The following is a 24,629-nucleotide window of genomic DNA, read 5'->3' as shown; positions in this document are numbered from 1 at the left end:
CATGTAGCGCCGGCTCCTGAAGAGCACGCACTATATGTTTTTAATTGTTACACCTGAACTGCAGCTTGGTTTGGGTATAATTATTCCAAATTTTGTCCTCAGCATCAGTCTGGCTGGACTATAGAGTGTTCGGCCTGGCCATAGGGGGCGCTGTCTCTTCTAGCGGGCATGGAAACACAATTTGGTTGGGTGCTTTAAGGTCAATTTTTCTCGGAGCCCGCCCAGTGGGAGTGTCACTCTTGCGGTGCTTTCTGGGAGAGGGTACTTATGATGCGGATGTCATGTGGTTCAGGGTTCAGGTCCAGAAGTATGTTCTGACTCCATGGTCCTGGTCCTCCTGACCAGCCCCCAGGAAGGCTATGGCCTGGGGTGCGGATCCACCCGACTTTATGTCTCGGGGCTGGCTAGGCAAGGAAACTAAGGAAAGGATTTGGAGGTGGTTCGGGGCTGTCTCCGGTTGTGGAGAAGCCAAGCAACTTCGTAGCTATCCAGTGGGAGGACTCTTCAGAAGAAGGCCACGCAAGGGTTGGCTTCTTAGCAAGAGCCTGGTGAGGCTGAAGGACCTGAGTGAATCCTATCTTGTGCGGTGTCTCCAAATTGGCTGAAAGATCCAGGTACCACACGAGTGTTCTACAAGTCCTAGTTTCCTACGTGTTCTACAACAGAGTCTGTGGCAGAGACTTATTCCTGATTCAAGCACCTCGTTGGCTGCTAGGCCTTGTGATAGAGAGACTATCCAACTTGAGTGAACATCCAGCTGTGAATGGCTATTCTCTGGATTTAGTCGAAGTAAGCAAGTTCTTTATTATTGACTTTGTCACAAATGCCGCACACACACGATTGGAATTCCAGCCAGAAAAAGACCGATGAGAGCTTTTCATCGGAAAATGCGACCGTGTGTACGCTCCATCGGAATTTAGCTGTCCGAATTACCGCCAGCCAAAAATTGATAGCATGTTCTCAATTTTCCCGACGGAAAAACTTTCTATCGGTAATTCCCATCGTGTGTATGTAATTCCGACACGCCAAAAATCACGCATGCTCAGATTCAACTACGAGACAGAAGCTATTGACTACTGGCTATTGAACTTCCTTTTTCTAGTCACGTCGTACGTGTTGTACGTCAACACGTTATAAACGATCGGAATTTGATGTGACCGTGTGTAGGCAAGACAGCTTGAGCCGAATTCCGCCGGAATTCCGTCGGGAAAACCATCAGAGCTTTTTCCGATGAGAATTCCAATCGTGTGTACGCGGCATAAGAGTACTTGGACTTTTCACCTAACCCTCTGATCCTATACTGAGAGACTGTTCGTTAACTACGTTTTTGCAAATAAAAATCCCTTTAAGCGGATCTGTCGTCAGTCTCTAAAATTTCTGGGCCATTTACCGCGGGAAACCCCTAGACACAAATCGAGCTGAAGAAGGTAACGGTAAGCCCAATCAAACCAGAAGCTCCTTTGGGGGTTAGTGCTACACACAAATAGAGTTTTATTTTGGTAGTATTTAATCACCACTGTTTTTTTTTGTTTTTTGCAATATAAACAAAAAAAAAAATACCAAAAATTTTGAAAAAAAAAACAACTATATTTTTTTACTTTCTGGTATAAAACATATCCAATAAAAAAATTAAGAAAATCAAATGTTTTCATAAATTTTGTCCAAAATGTATTGTGCTACATGGGAGAGAAGGTGTTTTGCCCATTATCTAGAAAAAAAAACACCACGTCCCTTAGAAATGTTTAAGAAATTAGGAAAGGTATATGGGATTTTTTAAGTTGCTAAATTAGAACAAAATAGTTTTATAAAAAGTAGAAATTTATTCAAGCAATCAAAGCAGACATACAAAATAGATATTGATATTACAGTACTGATATATGTGCTGACTGGTTTCATCGCTACATGTTTCACCTTGATAATTGGCTTCTTCCGGAGATATAATTGATATCAGGCACAATGAGCACTAGAAATAAACAGATTTTCATGTGCTGACTAATTTCATCTCTACATCTTTCACCTTGATAACTGGCTTCTTCAGGAGATTTAATTGATATCAGGCACAATGAGCACTAGAAATAAACAGATTTTAATGTGCTGACTGATTTCAACTCTATACGTTTCACCTTGATAATTGGCTTCTTCCGAAGATTTAATTGATATCAGGCACAATGAGCACTAGAAATAAACAGATTTTTTTTTTAATTTCTGTTTATTTCTAGTGCTCATTGTGCCTGATATCAATTAAATCTCCAGAAAAAGCCAATTATCAAGGCGAAACATGTAGCGATGAAATCAGTCAGCACATGCATCAGTACTGTAATATCAATATCTATTTTTGTATGTCTGTTTTTTATTGCTTGAATAAATTTCTACTTTTTATAAAACTATTTTGTTCTAATTTAGCACCTTAAAAATCTCCTATACCTTTCCTAATTTCTTAAATATTCTGCTACATGTTTTGGGTTTTAAACAAATCCCAATAAGTGCATATTGATTGGTTTGCATGAAAGTTATAGTTTGTCGAAACTATGGCATATATATACTGAAATCTTTATTTAAATTTTTTTTTTATACTACTAATTCCAGCGATCTATGGTGACTTATAACTGGATAGGTATATACACACATATATATATATATATATATATATATATATATATATATATAGATTGCCAATCTGGCACTAACTGAGACTAGGGGTGGGAACTGACCCACTAGTTACTGCCATGACTAATATAAAGAAATAAATACAAATTCCAGTATACTGTATATACTATTGTTTGTAGATGCTATGGCATATATACTGAAATCTTTATTTTAAATTTTTTTTATACTACTAATTCCAGCGATCTATGGCGACTTATAATGGGATAGGTATATATATACATATATATACATATATATATATATATATATATATATATATATATATATATATATATATATTGCCAATCTGACACTAACTGACACTAGGGGTGGGAATTGACCCACTAGTTACTGCCATGACTAATATAAAGAAATAAATACAAATTCCAGTATACTGTATATACTATTGTCTGTAGATGCTATAACTTTCACTCTGACTTTCAAAACCAATTGATATAAACTTATTGAGATTTTATATAATTTTATATAAGATAGATATATAAGATAGATTTTATATAAGCAGCAGAATACATTTTGACATAAATTTGTAAAGAAATTTGATTTTGTTTACATTTTTTTATTGGATATGTTTTATAACATAAAGTAAAGAATATATATATTTTTTTTTTTTCAAAAAAAATTTTTTGTTTATATAATAAAAAATAAAATACCCAGTGGTGTTTAAATACCACCAAATATATCTCTATTTGCGTGAAAAGAACTTACATAAATTTAATTCGGGTACAAGGCTGCACGACCAATTACCAGTGAAAGTAGTGCAGTGTCAAATTACAAACCATGGCCTGGTCATGAAGGGGGTAAAATCTTCCAGGGCTCAAGTGGTTAATTATCTTTTAAAAACACAGGATGGATTATACTAACCTTAGTACTAAATATTGTAAAATATTGCAATTTTATATTTCATCATTTCATATATTTATCTGTTATATGTGCCTATGTCATTGCTGACTTTTACTTTATTTTTCTCATTTATTACTGTTATGAAAAAAACGATTGATGGTGGTATTCTTTGTATTAGAAAGACTTTTTGAAGAATTGATAAACACTGCTTTAATCTATAAGGTTTATTCATTTTATTTCCATTCTGTTTTAATCTCACAGTTCAGGGATCTGATCCACCATGGCCGGTAAGGTTTTAAAATATCATTTTTTTTATATACAGTGTAAGCATTTTTTTTGCTGGGTCTCTGCTTTCCAATCACCTTTTGTAACTTTAGTCCCTGCTTGGCACAATGACTCTTCCGCTTTAGGGGCTCATGCCATATGTGTATGCCTTTAAGAATTCAACATATTTTTAAGGCGGACTCATGCAAAAAAAACAGCAGGAGGTCACCCCCAAGTTCTATAAGGCGGGAACCCCAGCAAAAATCAAGAGACAAGCCTGAGGTCCACTCAAAAAATCCATATTAGACCTTAATCTGAGCATGCTGCCTGATAGTCCAGGGAAGGGGGGCAAGCATGTTACCCATCCTGAACCGTACCAGACTACATGCACTCAATGTGAGGGGGTTTCCTTGCCAGTGGAGGAACTCCTTGGCAAAGTAGCTTGTCCTCATGTCTTCATGTTGATGAGGACAAGGGCATCTTCCCCACAACTCTGACTCCCTGGTTGTGAGGATCTGAGGGTCTACTTATTGGAATCTGGAAGTCCTCTTTAACAATAAAAACAAAAGTCCTACGATGTATGTCCATCATCAATCATGTTCAGCCATGTAGATGTCTGATGCCAACTCTCGCTGAAAGAAAAATATACACCAACTGCCAACACGCATCTCATCCTGATGACTTCTTGCCCTCTACTGAAAGCTCCGGTGGATAACAGTGAAGTCTCCAAGGTAATGTCATTGTCATGGTAAAAAAGGTCAGGTCTGGTATGAATTTTAAGAGGGAACTCAACACAAAAAACAAGAAAAAAGAAAGCATGAGGTACCCCCCTCCCCCGAAAAAATTCACAGACATCAGACCTTTATCTGTGCATGTAGCTTGGCAGGCCAGTAAAGTGGAGGATGAGGGTGCGGCCCCCTCCTGAACAAAACCTGGCCACATGCCCTCACTATTTGGGGGGGGGGGTACTTTGCCAGTGGTAGTACCCTTGCAAACCACCTTGTCCCCATGTTGAAGAGGACAAGAACCTGTCATATTTAGGCAACAACGTCGCCCCTTATCCCCACCCCTTTGCTTTTGCAGCTGGGAATTCCCGATCACTCAGCTCATCCCTATTCTTTGACAATCAAGCGCCATTTCAAGCCTATTGCACTCTTACAAACCACCCAAAAATGGATTGCTCGTAAAACCTTGCAGTGTACAAAAAAATGTTCTACTCTGTAGTCACCATGGTTAAACCATCCTAAGCGCATAGTTACCCCTTGCTGACCTAAAACATCCTTTTTCCTTTGATGACTGGTCACAATTACCTGTTGTAATTGTTTTGATTGTTGTGTTGTATCTCTTTTAGACATGTGCGCACTGAAATATTTTGTTTCAGAATTTTGTTTTCGTCCGAAAAATACATTTATTTAGTTACTCCCGAAATTTGTTTTTATTTATTTCGTTTCGTTAAAAAAAATGCATTAGTCCGAAAATCCGTAATAATTAAGGTCGAATCCGCCATTGAAGGCTTATGGAGATTATGAAGATTCAACGGAGCAGCTAAACTGTATGACGCCGCAATCGTACATGTCCAGTCTATTGTTCCGCCTACAAGCTATAGTAGAATTCTAATGTTGTATGACACTAGTAATAATTATATTTATTAATTATTATTACTAGTCAACCAACATTAGAATTCTTCTATAGCCTATGGGCGGAGAATTTCACCATAAATGTCCGCTCGCAGTGACTGCTTCGTCAAATCTTCATGTCAAATCTTTTCTCTCTATGTGGAATAATCTTGGACTAATAGAGTTAGGTTAGGCACATTTGACCTTTTTTGCTATTGTCTCTATAATGTCAAATCTTTTCTCTCTATGTGGAATCTTTTCTCTCTATGTTGAAATCTTTTCTCTCTATGTCAAATCTTTTCTCTCTATGTCAAATCTTTTCTCTCTATGTCAAATCTATTCTCTCTATGTTGAATCTTTTCTCTCTATGTTGAATCTTTTCTCTCTATGTAGAATAATCTTGGACTAATAGACTTAGGTTAGGCACATTCAAACTTTTTTTTTTTGCTATTGTCTCTATAATGTTGAATCTTTTCTCTCTATGTCGAATCTTTTCTCTCTATGTCAAATCTTTTCTCTCTATGTCAAATCTTTTCTCTCTATGTCGAATCTTTTCTCTCTATGTCGAATCTTTTCTCTCTATATCGAATAATCTTGGACTAATAGAGTTAGGTTGGGCACATTCGACCTTTTTTGCTATTGTCTCTATAATGTTGAATCTTTTTTCTATGTCGAATCTTTTCTCTCTATGTTGAAATCTTTTCTCTCTATGTAGAATAATCTTGGACTAATAGAGCTAAGGTTAGGCACATTCGACCACAGGTTTCGATGGACACAGATCACTATTGTCAGCATCATGTCGAATCTCCTATCTATATGAAACTGTTGTCACAATGAAAACGAAAATAAAGCATTTGTTTATGTTGGATCATTCATTTTTCGGACTCTGCACGTTCGTTATTGTTTGTTAAAACGATAACGAAAATTCCTGAAATTCAGACGAAAATGCATTCGGACGAAAACGAATGCACATGTCTAATCTCTTTACCCTTCCCACCCACCTTTACCCTTCATATCACTTTCCCTCCCAATTCCACCTTCTTCCTCTTCACATTTATATCATTAGAACAACTCTCCTATGTACTGCTGCAATGTCTTATGTCTTATAAGGGTTGTGCACAGGCTACTATCATATCCTGTTGACTTCTAGACCATGCTTTAACTGTAGCTTCATTGCATATGTCTCCTCCTTTTCTGTATGTGGATTTAAATTTTTAATAAAAAATCTATTGAATTAAAAAAAAAAACACTAAAAAATCAAAATTTTACCTTCCATATTGACCCCAACACATTTTTTTCAAAGTGATGTCCAAAATGAAAGAAAAGAAAATACTTCAGATTTTGCTCAACCCAATTCATTATTATTTATCTTATACTTTTCAAAAATCTATATATCTTCTCTCAACCACATAGAATAGAATACGGTGTAATCTAAGATTGGTTCTCAAGTTCAGAAGGTCCATGTCTGATGTTTAACCCAAAATGTATCTCTGTAGGGACCTAGGATCGTCGGGATCTTCTCCAGATCTGCAAAAGAGGACTATGACTGGTTGGAGAAATTGCTGAAATCACCAAAATGTCAGGATTTTGTGACTGATGTCAGACCGTTTTATATATCTAACAAAGGATATGAAGATTTTTATAAAGAGGTCCCTAATTGTACCTTTGCGATCCTGTATCACACCAAGAACAGAGGGAGAGTCAATATCACTGATGTCACAGACTCCTTGTATGACATGGAAATAGAATATATGTCATCTGCACTTGGTAAATAGTCACATGTAACCAATGGTAAAGTCTTCGATTGAACAAATTAACTTGACCCTTAAAGTAAAATTTATTATGTGTCTTCTAAGCAATGCATGCTTTGGAGTGCCAGGACAAGACACAGGACAGATATTGGCTATGAAATGTCGATTAGAAAAATTAGAGGTTAAAAAAATCATGCAAAGAAATATTTAATCTATAAGTTGTCTTACACATCTCAGAACGTTGGGAGGCAGCATGTACTGTACATTTATATAACTCATTATAGCAGAAATTACCCACCAACTTTACATGTATATGCAGCCAAAATGTTCTATACCAATATACATTATAAGAGTTTAATTGTAACCCAAGTTTTGTCCATGCAAAGAAAAGCAACAGGTTCACCTGATGCCGCGTACACACGATCAGAATTCTCATTGGAAAAAACTCTGATAGTTTTCCCATCGGAATTTTCGACGGAATTTCGCTCAAACGGTTTTGTCTACACGCAGTCACCCCAAATTCAGACGGTCAATAACACCACGACATGCAACATGTTCGGCGGCACTATAAAAGGGAAGTTTAATGCTTTCAAGCATGCGTCGAATTGTTTCCGAGCATGCGTCGGAATTTTGCGTGTCGGAATAGAAGCACACAATCGAAAAATCCGATAGAAAGGTTTTCCGTCTGAAAAATTAAGAACAGTCTCTCAATCTAAAGACCGTCAGAAATGCAGACAGAAAATGACCAATGGGCATACACACGGTCGGAAAATCCGATGAAAAGCTCCCATCAGGCAGTTTCCATTGGAAATTCCGTCCATGAGTACGCAGCATTACAGTGTATGTATTCATTAACTTTTTTTTTTTTTTTTTTTTTTTCGCTGTTTATGTCCTCTTGGTGAGATTTCCCTTAATTTCCTGTGTCAGGGATGCAAGAGAAAGTGGGAGGAAATCTCCACAAAGTAAATGGAATCCCCCTCCCCCTCCGATTTAGAAAGTTGTCACATGAATAGTTATCTCCACTTGGACATTTTCCTCTCTATTCCGGTATTAGTATTTTCCCACATTTTTTGTCCCAAAGACAATGGGCACCAGGACAAGTATAGAGGCTGAATGTATCCAGTGGGATAAGAGAAAGCAATGACAATTTGATAGAGGAGACAATCCTCCCTACTCTAGAAAATGAAAAAAGAAAACAGTTTTGGCTATATATACTGTACACTTTAATGTCCCCCCCCCCCACCCAATCAAACATTACATATTCACCTTTCCTTCACTCAACCGCCACCTAGTTCAAGTACCACTTCCTCCCACGCAGCCTCAATGCTAAAGCACTGGACAAATCACTAAGCACATTAGCACTTTCACATGGAACGCGTCACATGCTCCTCCATACTAGGAAGTGCGGAGTATTTTTATTATTCCCAAGGACTGAAAAGTAGGGTATCAAAGATAATGTACATATATTCAACTGGGAAGGGGCAAATTACGGTGGTTCAATTAAAATAATAAGAATGTTATACTTACCTGCTCTGTGTAATGGTTTTGCATAGAAAAGCCAAAATCTTCCTCTTCTCGGGTCCCCCTGCAGGTGCTTCTGGCACTTCCCCTTGCTAGGTGCCCCAAAAGCAAGTGTGTGCTCACTTTTGACTCACTTCTGTGTGTTTATGGGACACACGGAGAGTGGCTCAGGCCCGTCCCCTGCTCCCTCCTCACTGGCTGTGATTGACAGTGTGTCTCAGCCAATGAGGAGGGAGAGACCTGGAACAGAAGCCCCACTTTTGTGCACATCGCTGGATTGAGATGGGGCTCAGGTAAGTAGTAGTGGGGCTGCGGGGAGAGCTGCACACTGAAGGTGTAGCACATGTCCTCTACCCTTCCCCAACACATATCCCCTTGCCCCCCTCTTCCCCCAAATTAAAAGATGCCACATCCTGCTCTGTGCTCTTGCTCTCTGTTCTCCTCTCATGGCATCCCTCTTTCCTCTTCCCACTGCGTCCCTCTGTCTTCCTCCCCCAGCATCCCTCTGTCCTCTTCCCACGGCATCCCTCTGTCCTTCTCCCACGGCGTCCCTCTGTCCTCCTCTCATGCCATCCCTCTGTCCTCCCTCCACGCATTCCCTCTGTCCTTCTGCCATGGCGCCCCTCTGTCCTTCTGCCACAGCGTCCCTCTGTCCTCCTCTCATGCCATCCCTCTGTCCTCCTCCCATGGCATCCCTCTGTCCTCCTCCCACAGCATCCCTCTGTCCTCCTCTCACAGCATCCCTCTGTCCTCTTCCCACTGTGTCCCTCTGTCCTCCTCCCACAGTATCTCTCTGTCCTCCTTTCATGGCGTCCCTCTCTCTTCTTCCCACGGCATCCCTCTGTCTTTCTCCCACGGCGTCCCTCTGTCCTCCTCTCATGCCATCCCTCTGTCCTTCTCTCACGGTGTCCCTCTGTCCTACTCCCCTGGCATCCCTCTGTCTTCCCCCAACGGCATCCCTCTGTCCTTCTCCCAAGGCGTCCCTCTGTCCTTCTCCCACAGCATCCCTCTGTCCTCCTCCCATGGCGTCCCTCTGTCCTCTTCCCAAGGCATCCCTCTGTCCTCCTCCCCTGGCATCCCTCTGTCTTCCCCCAATGGCATCCATCTTTCCCCCTCCCATGGCGTCCCTCTGTCCTCTTCCCAAGGTGTTCTTCTTTCCTCCTCCCATGGTGTCCTTCTGTCCTCTTCCCATGGTGTCCCATTGTGCTCCTCCTCCTATGGCATCCCTCTGTCCTCCTCCTCCTATGGCGTCCCTCTCTCCTCCTCCCCCACGGTGTCCCTCAGACCTCTTCCCATGCCCTCCCTCTGTTTTCTCCCCACAGTGTCCATCTCTCCTCCCATGGTGTCCCTCTTTCCTTCTCCCACGGTGTCCCTCTGTCCTCCTCCCATGAAGATGACAGGGCAGGTCCCAAAAAGGGAGGGGGGGTCATATTTAAATTAGGGGGTGCGCAAGTTTAGTCAGGCCTAGGGTGGCACAAAACCTAAGTACACCACTGGTAATAGGATATTACTGTCTTTCTATCTGGCACAGGACGATGCAACATTTTAGTGGTAATAGATGACCTCAAGGACAGCGGATCAAAGGAAAAGCAGAGGATTCTATACACTCAGCCCAGCATCCGAAAGTACGCTCGCAATCTTCTTCTTTTCACCCCGGAAGAGAAGAAGGATAAAGAAATACTTCTGTCCAAGCTGATGGAAATATTTGTGTCTCCTGCGATAGACGAAGCAGGTATATAGAGAATGTGCCAACTATATAATATTCATAAAAGGTACCTATGTCCTAAACATTGAAGAGAGGAGTATTGAATTGAGGCTACTATGGACTTTTCATGGTACCGTACAAAGGCTTTACAAACGCAACATAATTTAAAAAAAATAAGTTTATTACAAATATTCATTGGTTAAAAAAGACAAACATTTATAAAATAGAGACACCAGTATGTGTTGCTATGGGATACTCAATTGCTTTGTATATTCAATAAGACACATATGCAGTGACATCTAAAGGCTAGTACTCTTTAGTTGTCACATGTAGTTGTATAGTTATTGCTCGACATCATTCGCGGATGCACTTCCGCTTCTTCTTCTTCTTAAATACATTAACAGAACAAGCATCAACTTGATTTCTATGAACAGAGAGAAAATAAATAGTGTGTATAACATTCAATAATATACAGATACAACAGACCCACAATAGAAAAAAAAAAGAAAAGGGTAATATTGGAGTGCACCCTATCTTACCCACAAAGTCTACCCGGCGGATGTGGGCGCATTATACCAGAGGGCGAGTATCTTTATAATTTATTGGTAAAATAATAGAGGAAGCAGATATTTCTTAAAATGTTTTTAGTAGATTTAAAGTGGACTTCTGCCTGGAAAAAATAAATAAATAAATAAAAGTCAGCAGCTACAAATCCTGCAGCTTCTGACTTTTAAAATATGGACACTTACCTGTCCAGGGTGCCCGCAATATCCTCACCGAAGCCGACCCACCCCTTGGCTCTGGGTCGAGGTGTCGGCATCATTCAGTAAGGGAATCAGAAAGTGAAACCTTGCGGCTGCTTCCCTACTGTGTATGCGCGAGTCCTGCTGCGTGTTCTGAAAGGTCCCTGCTGTCTTCTGGGACCCACATGTCTCCCGGAAGACAGCGGAGGAGGGGCCAGACATGGCGTAGATCGCCGTGAACACTGCAGTGAACTTTCGCCGGAAGTGAGAGCAAATATCTGGATTAGACAGGTATCTCCTCTCCCCCTCCCCCCTGAAAAGTGCCAAATGTGACACCAGGGGGGAGGGGGGGGATCACATCAGCTGAAGTTTCATTTATGAGTGGAACTGCACTTTAAGAAAATAAATAACCAATGTGTAATCTCACGAAAGAATAAACCTAATAAAAATAGGGGTCAAACCTTGAAGTAAGAATTCTTCATATTGTTTTATATACTGTGTAGCAATGTGCATTTGGATAAAAAATAAATAAATAAATAATGTTTTTCCCGCTTGAAACAGAGACACCAAAAGGAGCAGAGACGTCTTCCGGAGAGAACGAGAAAGGGAATTCTGCCAGAAAGGACACAAATAATTCTGCCGGAAAGGACGCAAATAATTCTGCCGGAAAGGACACAGATAATTCTGCCAGAAAGAACACAAATAATTCTGCCGGAAAGGAAGCAAATAATTCTGCCGGAAAGGACACAGATAATTCTGCCGGAAAGAACACAAATAATTCTGCCGGAAAGGACGCAAATAATTCTGCCGGAAAGAACACAAATAATTCTGCCAGAAAGGAAGCAAATAATTCTGCCGGAAAGGACGCAAATAATTCTGCCGGAAAGGACGCAGATAATTCTGCCGGAAAGGACGCAAATAATTCTGCCGGAAAGGACGCAAATAATTCTGCCGGAAAGGACACAGATAGTTCTGCCGGAAAGAACACAAATAATTCTGCCGGAAAGGAAGCAAATAATTCTGCCGGAAAGGACACAGATAATTCTGCCGGAAAGAACACAAATAATTCTGCCGGAAAGGAAGCAAATAATTCTGCCGGAAGGGACACAGATAATTCTGCCGGAAAGGACGCAAATAATTCTGCCGGAAAGGACACAGATAATTCTGCCAGAGAGGACACAGATAAATCTGCTGGAAAGGACGCAAATAATTCTGCCGGAAAGAACACAAATAATTCTGCCAGAAAGGAAGCAAATAATTCTGCCGGAAAGGACACAGATAATTCTGCCGGAAAGGACGCAAATAATTCTGCCGGAAAGGACGCAAATAATTCTGCCGGAAAGGACACAGATAGTTCTGCCGGAAAGAACACAAATAATTCTGCCGGAAAGGAAGCAAATAATTCTGCCGGAAAGGACGCAGATAATTCTGCCGGAAAGGACACAGATAATTCTGCCGGAAAGGACGCAAATAATTCTGCCGGAAAGGACGCAAATAATTCTGCTGGAAAGGACACAAATAATTCTGCCGGAAAGGACACAGATAATTCTGCCGGAAAGGACGCAAATAATTCTGCCGGAAAGGACACAGATAAATCTGCCGGAAAGGACGCAAATAATTCTGCCGGAAAGGACACAGATAATTCTGCCGGAAAGGACGCAAATAATTCTGCCGGAAAGGACACAGATAAATCTGCCGGAAAGGATGCAAATAATTCTGCCGGAAAGGACACAGATAATTCTGCCGGAGAAAAGAACACACAGAATTCTGGCGGAGAGAAGGACACAAATAATTCTGGCGGAGAGAAGGACACAAAGAATAAAGTAGATGGAGGTAATGCTGCAGAAAATTTGAATAAAGGAGATGAAGGCGAAACTAATAAATAGACTGAGCCAAGTACAGCAAACGAAACCAATGTACTGAAGGGAGCAAAGGAAAATAATGTAACGGAAGTGTCATCAGAACTCTGAAAATGCTGAGCCTTCAGATGTTTGTGAGGCAACTGGGACACCTGAGACGCCAACTAATAGACCTGATGAAAACTCAAGACAAAAAGACCCTCATGAACAATTAACTTTCAGAGACAATATCAAATGGATAATCCAACCCAGGGAAATACAAGGAATATGGACATTTGTATTTTTGTGTTCATACTTTGGACTTCTGATTTTGCACACATAGATCCACAAGCTGATGGTTGTTAGGTATATTAATTTAAATAAAAGATTCTCGGGTCAGTGTCCATGCATGGCTCTGTGCTGGTTTAATAGAAGAATTCAGAGTTGGATGTGCCTACATCATCCTGCTCAACAGCCCACACCACAATTGTATCAAAGCTCTCACATCCTAGTAACAGTCATATGTTGTAAAACCCTTTATAGTCTACAGGTATTGGTCTCAGTTTGGACTTCATTGAAATTTTTATTTGCAGTACAGTGGCCAGAAGTTGAGGATCTATTATGATGAAAAATCTGCTTCTCCTATGTTAAAATGTTCACACAAAAGAGTCCTTCAGCAATTCTTCTCCTTGTCTTGGCCATCTTGTGCATAGGTGGGGAAAAGCACGTATACGGTTCTCCATAGAATACTGAATAAATGGTAATCAGTAGTGTTGGTGGGTACGTGGGGGAACCACATGTCACCAACTTTATAGTTACTTTTATCAAGTATTCGCCTCATGGTAATGCTCTTTTGTGTGGGTTAAGGCCCCTGGTGGCCGGTAGCCCGACACCGACCGCAAAGCCATTTTGAGGGAAATAGCAGGAACAACTGATTTCCCTCAACTAGTTATTTTACACACATTACACTTACTCCTCAACCTAAAGATATGGAGGGAAGCTACTGTATATTTTGCGAGGCCTGGAACACTCGTGGACATGGTACAGGCCCTCTCCATTGGAGAGTTTTGTTACATAGCATGTCCTAACTTGGGGTCTCTCCCGAACTGAATGCTAGACATGTGCACTGCCGAAAAAAAAATTGTAAGATTTAGTTTTCGTTTCATTCATTTTTTGTTTTTTTTCTGAAATTCGAAATTCCATAAATTAGAAAATAAAAAAAATTGTAAAATAAGAAAATTCGCTAATTTGAAAACTTGTAAATGCGAAAAATCTAAAATTCAGAATTCAAAAATTCGGAAATCTGAAAATTTGGAAAATCGGAAATTTAAAAATCCAAAAATGTGAGAATCCGAAAATTAGAAAGAACGAAACTCCAAAAATCCATAAATTCTATATAATAACTAACTTACTAATAATAACTAACTATTAAACTATAGGTATTGGAATTTCCTTTCAAATTAGTCTGTTAGTGAACTTAATGAATACAAATGTATCTGAAGTTACGAATTATCTGAAATAAATAAAAAAAAGAACAAAACTAAATAATAATAAACAATAATAATAATATTTTTTTTATTATTATTATTGTTACTTATTATTATTAATTTGTTACATTCCAGTCATGTAGATATGGCATTCATTATTACGGATAATTCGTAACTTCAGATGAATTTGTATTCATTAAGTTCCCTAAAAGACCAATTTGAAAGAAAATTATAATACCTATAATTTAATAGTTAGTAATAGTTTTTTGATTTTCGTTCTTTGAATTTTTGGATTTTCGTTCTTTAAAATTTTTGGATTTTCATTCTTATTTTTGGATTTCTAAATTTCAGAATTTTCAAATTTCTGGATTTTTGGATTTTCGAATTCTGAATTTCTTAATCTCTGAATTTCCAAATTTTTTAATTTCTAATTTCCAAATGCTTGAATTCTGAATTTTCGAATTTCCAAAATTTCCGATTTTTTGATTTTTGAATTTCCAATTTCTGATTTTCCGAATTTACAAAATTTTTGAACTTCCGAATTTCCGAAATTTTGACTTTTTGGATTTTCAGATTTTCGAATTTCCGAAATTTAGAATCTTCGAATATTCAGAAAAATTCAGAGATTCGAAAATTCAGAAATTCAGATATTAAGAAAAGTTGGAAATTTGAAAATTCGGAAATTCGGATATTTCTGAATAAACAAATTTGTCCAAATTCATTAAAAAAAATCCCAGTAAATCAGATCAAATGATTTACTTAACCAGTAGTGATGGCCGAACAGTTCACCCGGCGGTCGTTTTGCGGCGAATTTCGGCTGATCGCGGTCCGCCCGTTCGGCGGATTATTGGCGCCGTTCGCCCGGCGGACTTCCGTGTTTTTACTGTGTAAAAGAACTTTGAGCTGATGACACATCCATCATGGGGTACAGGACAGCCAATTGAGACATTACAGCACATGGACACTTGGACATTCCCCCTAACTTATAAATACACCCGATCCGGCGGCCATTTTACATTCTTTCTTCTGTCACTATAGGGAAAGGTTGCTGTGTGGAGTAGGGAGAGATAAATCGCTAGCTATTTGGTACACAAAAGTTCTTTTCAGGACTGGTATAGGTGTTAGGTGTATATAGGTTTGCTGTGCTACTGATTGTTGCAGCAGCCTGAGTGTCTTTTGTCAGTTTCGAGAAAGGGACAGAGCGCTGTGTGCTGCTGTTGTAGGGACAGCCAGATTAGTCATCATCATTAGCTGTTACTATCAGGTCCACAAAAGTGCTATTCCAGTAACCAGTTATTGTTCCAGCAGCCTCTGTTTTGTCAGTTTATATAGGGACAGGCAGGAAGCAGTGTGTCAGGCAGTGAGGGTCAGTTTAATCAGTAGCTGTTACTATTAGTTCCACAAAGGTTCTTTTCAGGACTGGTATCAGTGGTATGGTAATAGGCTTGTACACGTATAATATTCTTTCTTCCAAATATAGAAAGAATATTATACTTGTTTGCTGCCCTTCTGCTGCAGTCTGCTAATCATTCACAACTCACTTGTTCCACAAAGCTCTTTATCAGGACTGGTAACTTGGTCTGTCTAGGGTGCTATAGTACATAGGGTTGAGTGCAGTACAGTCTGCTGTTCTGTAAGGACCGCTATCGGTCCACAATACATAGGGTTGAGGTGCACTACTGCTGACCGCTGCCCTATACTGCAGCAGTCCTTCATCGGTATAGGGACTGACGTACAGTCTGCTAATCACTCACACACAACCTACTTGGTCCACAGAAGTCTTTATAAGGACTGGTAAGGTATATAGGGTGCTACAGTACATAGGGTTGAGTGAGGTACAGTCTGCTATTCTATAAGGACTGGTATCGGTTCACAATACATAGGGTTGAGGTGCACTACTGCTGACCGCTGCCCTATACTGCAGCAGTCCTTCATTGGTATAGGGACTGAGAGCTTTGTCACAGGGTCATTTAAAAAATGACAGGCAGAGGAAGAGGCAGGCCCTTCCGCAGGGGTGGTAGGGGTAGGGCAGGAGCAACAGGCTTGAGCCAAAGTGGGAAGTTGCAGAAGGTGTGTTCAATTACTTTAAAGGATGCACCAGACTTGGTTGAATGGCTCGCTCAGCCTTACTCTTCTGCACCCTCCTCATCCTCTCGATCTGCACCCTCTTCTTCACTCTCTGCTATGTGCACCCCCAAAGACACTACCACCAACAACACCACCACCACCACCACCACATACCTTCCGCTTGAGTCACAGGAATTATTTTCCGATCCATATCAAGAGGACATTTCTGATGCGCAGCCACTCTTGGTATTGGATCAGGAAGAGGAGGTAGCAACAACCGCTACTCAGCAGTCTGACGACAGTACCCAGATCAGCCCAAGGAGGAGGTTGGTCCCCGGTGTTGCTCCCTACTCCGAGATCTCTACTTATAGCGGTGGGGAAGGTGACGCTGATGATGACGTGTCTAGTGATGTCACGTGGGTGCCCACAAGAGAGGAGGAGGAGGGGAGTTCAGAGGGAGATATGGACCAGCAGATAGGGAGGAGAAGCAGGAATAACTTACATTGCACAGGAGGGACAAAGCAGACTGCAAATGTATCAGGAGCGAGTCATCGACCATGTACGGTCACATCTGGCGCTCCCAGGACACCGGCACATGGCTACGCAGTGTGAGCTTTTTTTAACGTGTCCGCTGCTGACAATAGCGTTGCCATCTGCAATCTTTGCAGTCAACGCATTAGTCGCGGTAAGCCCAACACTCACCTAGGGACGACCGCCTTAAGAAGGCACATGGGCAGCCATCACCGAGCCGAGTGGGAGCAACGGAACACACAAAGCCACACTGCAGGCTCTCACCGTCCAGCCTCGTCTTCTACTTCTCCTTCTCCTCTCTCCTCACAATTGTCCTCCACCTTCCATCACGCCAAGCTCACGTTTTTCTGCAAAAAGGCAGGCTTCCGTGGGCCTAATGTTCGAGCGTAAAAAAATGATGACGCCGGATAACCCTCTTGCCCAACGGTTGACAGCTGGCTTGTCAGAACTCATAGCCCACCAACTACTGCCATATAAACTGGTGGACTCGGAGGCCTTTCGCAAATTTGTGGCCATTGGAACACCACAATGGAAGGTCCCAGGAAGGAAGTATTTCTCAGAGAAGGGCATCCCAGAGCTATATGACCATGTTCAGCGGCAAGTGAATGTATCTCTGGCACACAGTGTCGGTGCCAAAATACATCTGACCACAGACACGTGGTCTAGCAAACATTGACAGGGAAGGTATATCACTTTTACTGCCCACTGGGTGAACCTTCTGACGGCCGTCAAGCATGTAACCCGTGGCACCCGTGTAGATTTGGTTTTACCGCCACGGATTGTATGCAGGCCTGACTCTTCTTCTCCTCCTCCTCCTACTCCATCCTCCTCCCTCTCCTCCTCAGCTGACTCCTCCTTTTCCGCTGCTAGCGTCTCTTCCGCTGCACCGCCCAAGCTCCCCAGAACCTATTCCACATGCCAGGTGAGACATTGCCATGCCGTGCTGCGTCTGTTGTGCCTGGAAGCCAAGAGCTACACTGGCCCGGCACTCCTTTCAGCTTTGCGTTCACAGGCAGATCAGTGGCTAACACCGCTCAATTTGACAGTTGGTAAAGTGGTGTGTGACAACGGTGCCAATCTGCTTAGCGCATTGAAACAGGGCAAAATTACGCACATGCCATGCATGGCACACGTCTTAAACTTGGTCATGCAGCGATTCGTTGTCAAACACCCTGGGGTCCAGGACATCTTGCGGCAGGCAAGGAAAATCTCGGCCCATTTCAGAAGATCTTACACAGCCATGGCTCGCCTTGCTGACATTCAGCGGCGACACAATCTGCCGGTCAGACGTTTTATTTGCGATTGCCCGACGCGATGGAGCTCAACCTTCTATATGCTTGATAGGCTGCTCCAGCAGAAACGTGCAGTTAACGTCTACCTGTATGAACTCTGCGGCAGAACCGGTTCTGGGGAGCTGGGGTTTTTTTCACCGCGCCAGTGGCTGCTCATGCGCGACACATGCAGACTTCTGCGCCCATTTAAAGAGATCACCAAACTGGTCAGTCGCAGCCATGGTGCCATCAGTGACATGGTACCTTATGCCTTCTTTATGGAGCATGCATTGCGTCATGTCATTGATCAAGCTGTGGAGGAGCAGGAGCGGGAAGATGAGGAAGTTGCAATGCTGGATGAATTCCCAGGGGGGCTACTCTATCTGAGACAAGTCAACAACAGGAGTCTGAAGAGGATTCAGAGGAGGATGGTGCCGGGGTGGATGAGGAGGAGCAAGAAGAGCATGCTTTAAACCTTTCTGGGATCCCTGTTGTGCGTGGATGGGGAGAGGAGAATGAAGAGGACGACATTATCCTGGATGATGAGCAGGAGCCAGGCCACCACACCGCTTCCAGTTTAGTGAAAATGGGGGCCTTCATGTTCCAGTGTTTTAATAGGGACCCCCGTATAAAAAGCATAAGGGTCAAGGACCAGTACTGGGTGGCAACGTACTTAGACCCCCGGTACAAACACAAAACGGCAGAAATGTTACCGCCGTCACAGAGGGCTGTCAGAAGCGAGCACTTCCATGCCTTGCTTCGAGAAATGCTGCATTCTGCTTTTGCGTGCACTAGCAGAGGAGCAATTCCCACTCCCAGAGAAGGAGTTGCGGGTACCAATCCAACAGCGCCTGCAAGAAGAGGCCGGTTTGAAGATGTGTTGGTGACTTATGATATGAGGTCATTCTTTCAGCCGACCCATCGACAGGTGTCATCCGGATCCAGCATCAGGGAACGCTTAGACCGCCAGGTGTCCGACTACATCGGGTTAATGGCCGATGTGGACGCTCTGAGGAGTGATAAACTCCTGGACTACTGGGTGGGCAGGCTTGACCTCTGGCCAGAGCTTGCCCAATTTGCAATGAAACTGTTGGCTTGCCCCTCATCCAGTGTCCTGTCCGAAAGGACGTTCAGCGCAGCAGGGGGGATCGTGACTGATAAGCGTACTCGCTTAGCTCACGACAGTGTTAACTACCTCACATTTCTAAAAATGAATGAGGCATGGATCTCGGAAGAATTCAACACATGTGACCAGTAGACCATGTATATGTCTATAAACAATTTTTTTAATCAAGCACACAGACCTTCTTTCTTCATTTGGCTCACTTCCTTGTCCAAAAAAAGCACACCGTACTATGCCCGTACCCTCCTCTTTGAAGAGGTTGAGCGGTGTCATATTTCTACTGGGGCTGCTTATTATGAGGGGCTCCCACCATCCCTGTGCTGTGCTGACATCCTCCTGGGGCTGTACCTCTGCTGTGCATATTATGAGGGGCTCCCACCATCCCTGTGCTGTGCTGACTTCCTCCTGGGGCTGTACCTCTGCTGTGCATATTTTGAGGTGCTCCCACCATCCCTGTGCTATGCTCATTATGAGGGGCTCCCACCATCCCTGTGCTGTGCTGACTTCCTCCAGGGGCTGTACCTCTGTTGTGCATATTTTGAGGTGCTCCCACCATCCCTGTGCTATGCTCATTATGAGGGGCTCCCACCATCCCTGTGCTGTGCTGACTTACTCCTGGGGCTGCTTATTATGAGGGGCTCCCACCATCCCTGTGCTATGCTGACATCCTCCTGGAGCTGCTTATTATGAGGGGCACCCACCATCCCTGTGCTATGCTCATTATGAGGGGCTCCCACCATCCCTGTGCTATGCTGACTTCCTCCTGGGGCTGCTTACGGTGCAGGTGTCAGTGCTGTATATCTCGGTGCTGATGTCAGTGCTCTCTGTAACGGTGCTGCTGTCAGTGCTGTATATCACGGTGCTGGTGTGAGTGCTTTATGTCACGCTGCTGATGTCAGTGCTCTCTGTCACGGTGCTGCTGTCAGTGCTGTATATCACGGTGCTGGTGTGAGTACTTTATGTCACGCTGCTGATGTCAGTGCTCTTTGTCACGGTGCTGCTGTCAGTGCTGTATATCACGGTGCTGGTGTGAGTGCTTTATGTCATGCTGCTGATGTCAGTGCTCTCTGTCACGGTGCTGCTGTCAGTGCTGTATATCACGGTGCTGGTGTGAGTGCTTTATGTCACGCCGCTGATGTCAGTGCTCTCTATCACGGTGCTGCTGTCAGTGCTGTATATCACGGTGCTGGTGTGAGTGCTTTATGTCACGCTGCTGATGTCAGTGCTCTCTATCACGGTGCTGCTGTCAGTGCTGTATATCACGGTGCTGGTGTGAGTGCTTTATGCCACGCTGCTGATGTCAGTGCTCTCTATCACGGTGCTGCTGTCAGTGCTGTATATCACGGTGCTGGTGTGAGTGCTTTATGCCACGCTGCTGATGTCAGTGCTCTCTATCACGGTGCTGCTGTCAGTGCTGTATATCACGGTGCTGGTGTGAGTGCTTTATGTCACGCTGCTGATGTCAGTGCTCTCTATCACGGTGCTGCTGTCAGATGACTCTATCACGGTGCAGGTGTCATTGCTGTATGTCACTCTGCTGGTGATCATCTCCTGCACCCTCTTCTTTGCTTACCCTGGTCCCTGACCTTCTCTCTCCTCCATTGCCTTCATGCGCTCCACAGTCCTGAATTGTCACAACAATTTCCCATATAAAAAATGAATGCATGTAGTTGTCGATCCCAGATTCACCTCATACATGTGTTATGTCATTGGCCATGTGGTGGGACTATGTTTGCACAGCTATTAATTATTTTGTGGCTGCAAATTTGACCTGTAGGTTTGTGAAGTTCGCCTCCCATTGAAGTCAATGGGGCCCGCCGTGAACGTTCCGGTTCGCGAACTATCGGGCGCGTTCGCGGTCCGCATTCGCGAAACGTCCCGTCGGAAGTTCGTCCTTCACTACTCCTCAGGCCACCAATTTTTTATATTCTAATTTGTTCATGTCTGCCCTGGGAGCCAAAGGCTGCACCAAAGTAAGAAGTTTCTCCAGCGCTGCGTTCCTCTTTTTATTTTATAATGACCAAAATGAAGGTTTTTTTTGTTTGATGAAATACTTGTGTATGTGTTTTCCTTCCAAAAGGCCAGTTTATTTGTGAGCAGGCAGGTACATTTCAAAAATACAAAGTGAAATGAATAACAAGGGGTACCAACACTAAACAACCTCCTGTAGATTAAAAAATAAAAACCAAAGATAAAAAATAAAATAATGTTGTTGGTGTAAGTTTACACACAAAAAAACCCCCAAAAAAGGAGAAATGAGCAAACTGTTTTTAAAGGAGATTTTTAGGAAATAAAAATAAAAAAGCATCCAAAAAAGAATAAACAAAATCTAAAATTGTGTAGATGTGACGCAAACTAAAATTGTATTGCTGAAATGATTAAAAAAGAGTAATGAAATCCGTTCGGGAGAAGTGTGTGTGACTATGAGCATCAAAAGAAGTTTGTTCTTGCAGCATTGTAAAGAACAAGAGAATGCGCTTGATGAATGAATTTTTAACATTGCAGCGTGACGAATGTGCTATATCGCTTGCGAGCAGTAGTTTTACCTGAACAAGCGCTTCCATGTCGGAATTTGAATGTGAGCATGCGTGGCACCTTGTCCGTCGGAGTAGGCTACACATGATCGGAGTATGTCCGATCGGACCAGTTTGTCGGAAAATATTTCCAACAAGTTGGAAAATTTGGTCCGACGGATATTTCGACGGAAACAGTCCGATGCAGACCACGCACAGTCGGATTATCTGACAACACGGTCCGATAGGACACATTCCGACGGATTCTCCGACCGTGTGTACAAGGGCTTAGACAGGTCAATTTGGTTGGTCTCTGGCTGGTTGCTAAGCTTGAGCTTGGGAATCTCCTTGTATTTTTTTTTGACAATGTCTAACTTCAGCTTGTTCACTTTAAAAAAAAAATAAAAAATGGAAGCTGATTGATTTCTATACAGAGCTGCACATGTTTTTGCACTCTCCAGTCTTAGTAAATCAACCTCACTGATGGATGTCTATACAAACAGATTGCCTGATTTGGATTGTTGTTGTAAGATACCGTAGGAGTCATAGTAGCTGAAAAGGTTATTAAAGATTACACTCATTTATGTGATGTTATTAAAATTGTATATATTTTTGATATTTTGTAGTCCTGTTGTACCTTAAAAAAAGTCCATTTAGGTTGGTGTTTTTCATAGAAGCTCACAGCCTGCAATAAAAAAAAAAAAAACACACTATAACAGAGGAACCGATTCATGTAGAGAGTGGCTGAGAAGATCAGCAGGGAGAAAGGATGACAAAAAATTAAAACCGTATTTCATATATCTAACAAAAAAAAAATACTTTTAGGCCTCACCTAAGTGTACATAGAGAAAAAGGTAGGTATCAGCTAGAGAAGGCTATCTCTAGCTGCCTAAGAATGCGGACTATAGCGGCACAGCGCAGAAGACAACAAAATATATTCTTTATTATACAATAGTAAAAAAAAAAAAATAATAATAATAATCTGTGTTGTATCCCATACATATTAGGGAGATAGTATCTGTCACAGTAGATCCCCGATTCCCTGATCCCTACCCACACGGTATGTAACAGTACCTTCTCGAGACTGCATATACAAAATAGGATGGTAACAGTCCAGAATTGATAAAGTGGGCTTTCCTAATGCCTGTAAGGTCAACGCATTTCACCAGTTATTTGGCTTCTTCAGGACCAAGACAAATGAAGAGGGGGAACTATGCAAGACAACACATGCATTAATACACAGTATATCAAAACAGTTTTCAATAATGTACAATAATAAGATATTTTGAGTTTGCATGCTCATACTGGCGAGTCTGTGCATCGGGATATCCACCTACCAGTGTCTAGGGCAGGCACATGGGCACAATAGACCCAATAGAGGTGGCCAGGGCCAAAATCTAAATGCACAAAATAGATTATATAAGACCAGTTGGATCCAATTAAAATAGTATTTATATATATATATATATATATATATATATATATATATATATATATATATATATATATATATATATATATATATATATATATATATATATATATATATATATATATATATATATATATATATATATATATGTATATGTATATATATATATATATATATATATATATATATAAAATTGTTAATCATACATACACATTTTTTCAAATTTTTTCTTGGTTCTGAGAGTGTTTACATGTGTGACTACACATCTCATAATTTCCTCCCCCTTCATTCCCCGTGGGGTCACAGCTCCACCTCCTGAAATATTTCTGAACACCAAATCACTACATTAGGCTGTCAGTGAAAGTAAACTTTGATTTTATGCAAACAGAGCAATAAACAACCAATCAGGAAAGAGAATAAGAATATTAGTTGGATTTTATTGTAGTTTCACTGTAGATTATTTTCCTTTGTTGCATTGTTGAAGGGAGCAAAGTACACATGTAGACCGGCTCCTTATCAGAAGGGGAAGTCTTCCACTATACTATGTAATCTATTAAAATCTGTTTTATCACAACATTTCTAAAGATTCTTAAAGTGGAGTTTCAACTGTTAATTTTTTTTTTTTGATGAATATCTTTTTAAAAAAAATCTTATTAATAGCACTCACGTTTCTCTGATGAATCAGATTGCCGATTTAATAGAGGAAGATATGTTATATTTTATATTGCTCGTTCTTGGCAATTTCCAACTTGCTTGTGGGCACGTGAAGCCCACAAGCACTATTTTCCGGGTTACGGTGCAGCTGAGCGACCAGCATGCACCGCCTGTTCTTGCGCATGCACGGTATGTACGGCTTACAGCGCCATACACTTCTGACGTTGCCATCACAAGGGGCGGAGGCGTCGGTAGTGCCCGCCCCGTTGTGATGGCAACAAAGTCCTTGCCACTGCCCACCGACGCCTGAGAAATGATGACAAGCATCTCCCAGGAGCACTGGCGAGCGCGGGTGCCGAGGGATATGACGTCAGGCGCCAGGGAGAGGAAGAGGCAGATTACAAGGCACCCCTTAGCAACAGACATGAAATACTGAGTAAAAAAAAAAAAAAAACAATTTACAAATGTTGTTTCTTATGCCGCGTACACGCGACCGGATTTTCCGGCAGAAAAGGTCAGACGGTCTTCCCAACGGACTTTCGACGGAGTTACGACGGAATTACGAACGAACGGACTTGCCCCCCACACGAATGTACTAAAGTCTGT

The 24,629-nt window shown here is 41.9% G+C and overlaps 1 protein-coding gene across 1 annotated transcript in view; it reads left to right on the top strand.

Moving 5' to 3' along the window:
* The window catches only part of LOC143923400 (uncharacterized), a 37,116-nt gene extending 23,767 nt beyond the window's left edge, over positions 1 to 13,349 (top strand). Inside the window, exons 7-10 of the mRNA XM_077447058.1 lie at positions 3,769 to 3,794; positions 6,884 to 7,154; positions 10,191 to 10,391; positions 11,669 to 13,349. Of these exons, the coding sequence (XP_077303184.1) occupies positions 3,769 to 3,794; positions 6,884 to 7,154; positions 10,191 to 10,391; positions 11,669 to 12,993 (1,823 nt within the window). The 3' untranslated portion in view covers positions 12,994 to 13,349. The remainder of the gene's footprint in view (positions 1 to 3,768; positions 3,795 to 6,883; positions 7,155 to 10,190; positions 10,392 to 11,668) is intronic.
* The last annotated feature ends 11,280 nt before the right edge of the window (positions 13,350 to 24,629 follow it).

This window comes from Lithobates pipiens, unplaced genomic scaffold (assembly GCF_037356315.1).
Source record: "Lithobates pipiens isolate NorthernLeopardFrog02 unplaced genomic scaffold, aLitPip1_a1.2 Scaffold_22, whole genome shotgun sequence".
NCBI classification, from domain to species: domain Eukaryota; kingdom Metazoa; phylum Chordata; class Amphibia; order Anura; family Ranidae; genus Lithobates; species Lithobates pipiens.
The sequence above is the reverse complement of the archived record's forward strand: the minus strand, read 5'-3'. Positions and strand labels throughout refer to the sequence as shown.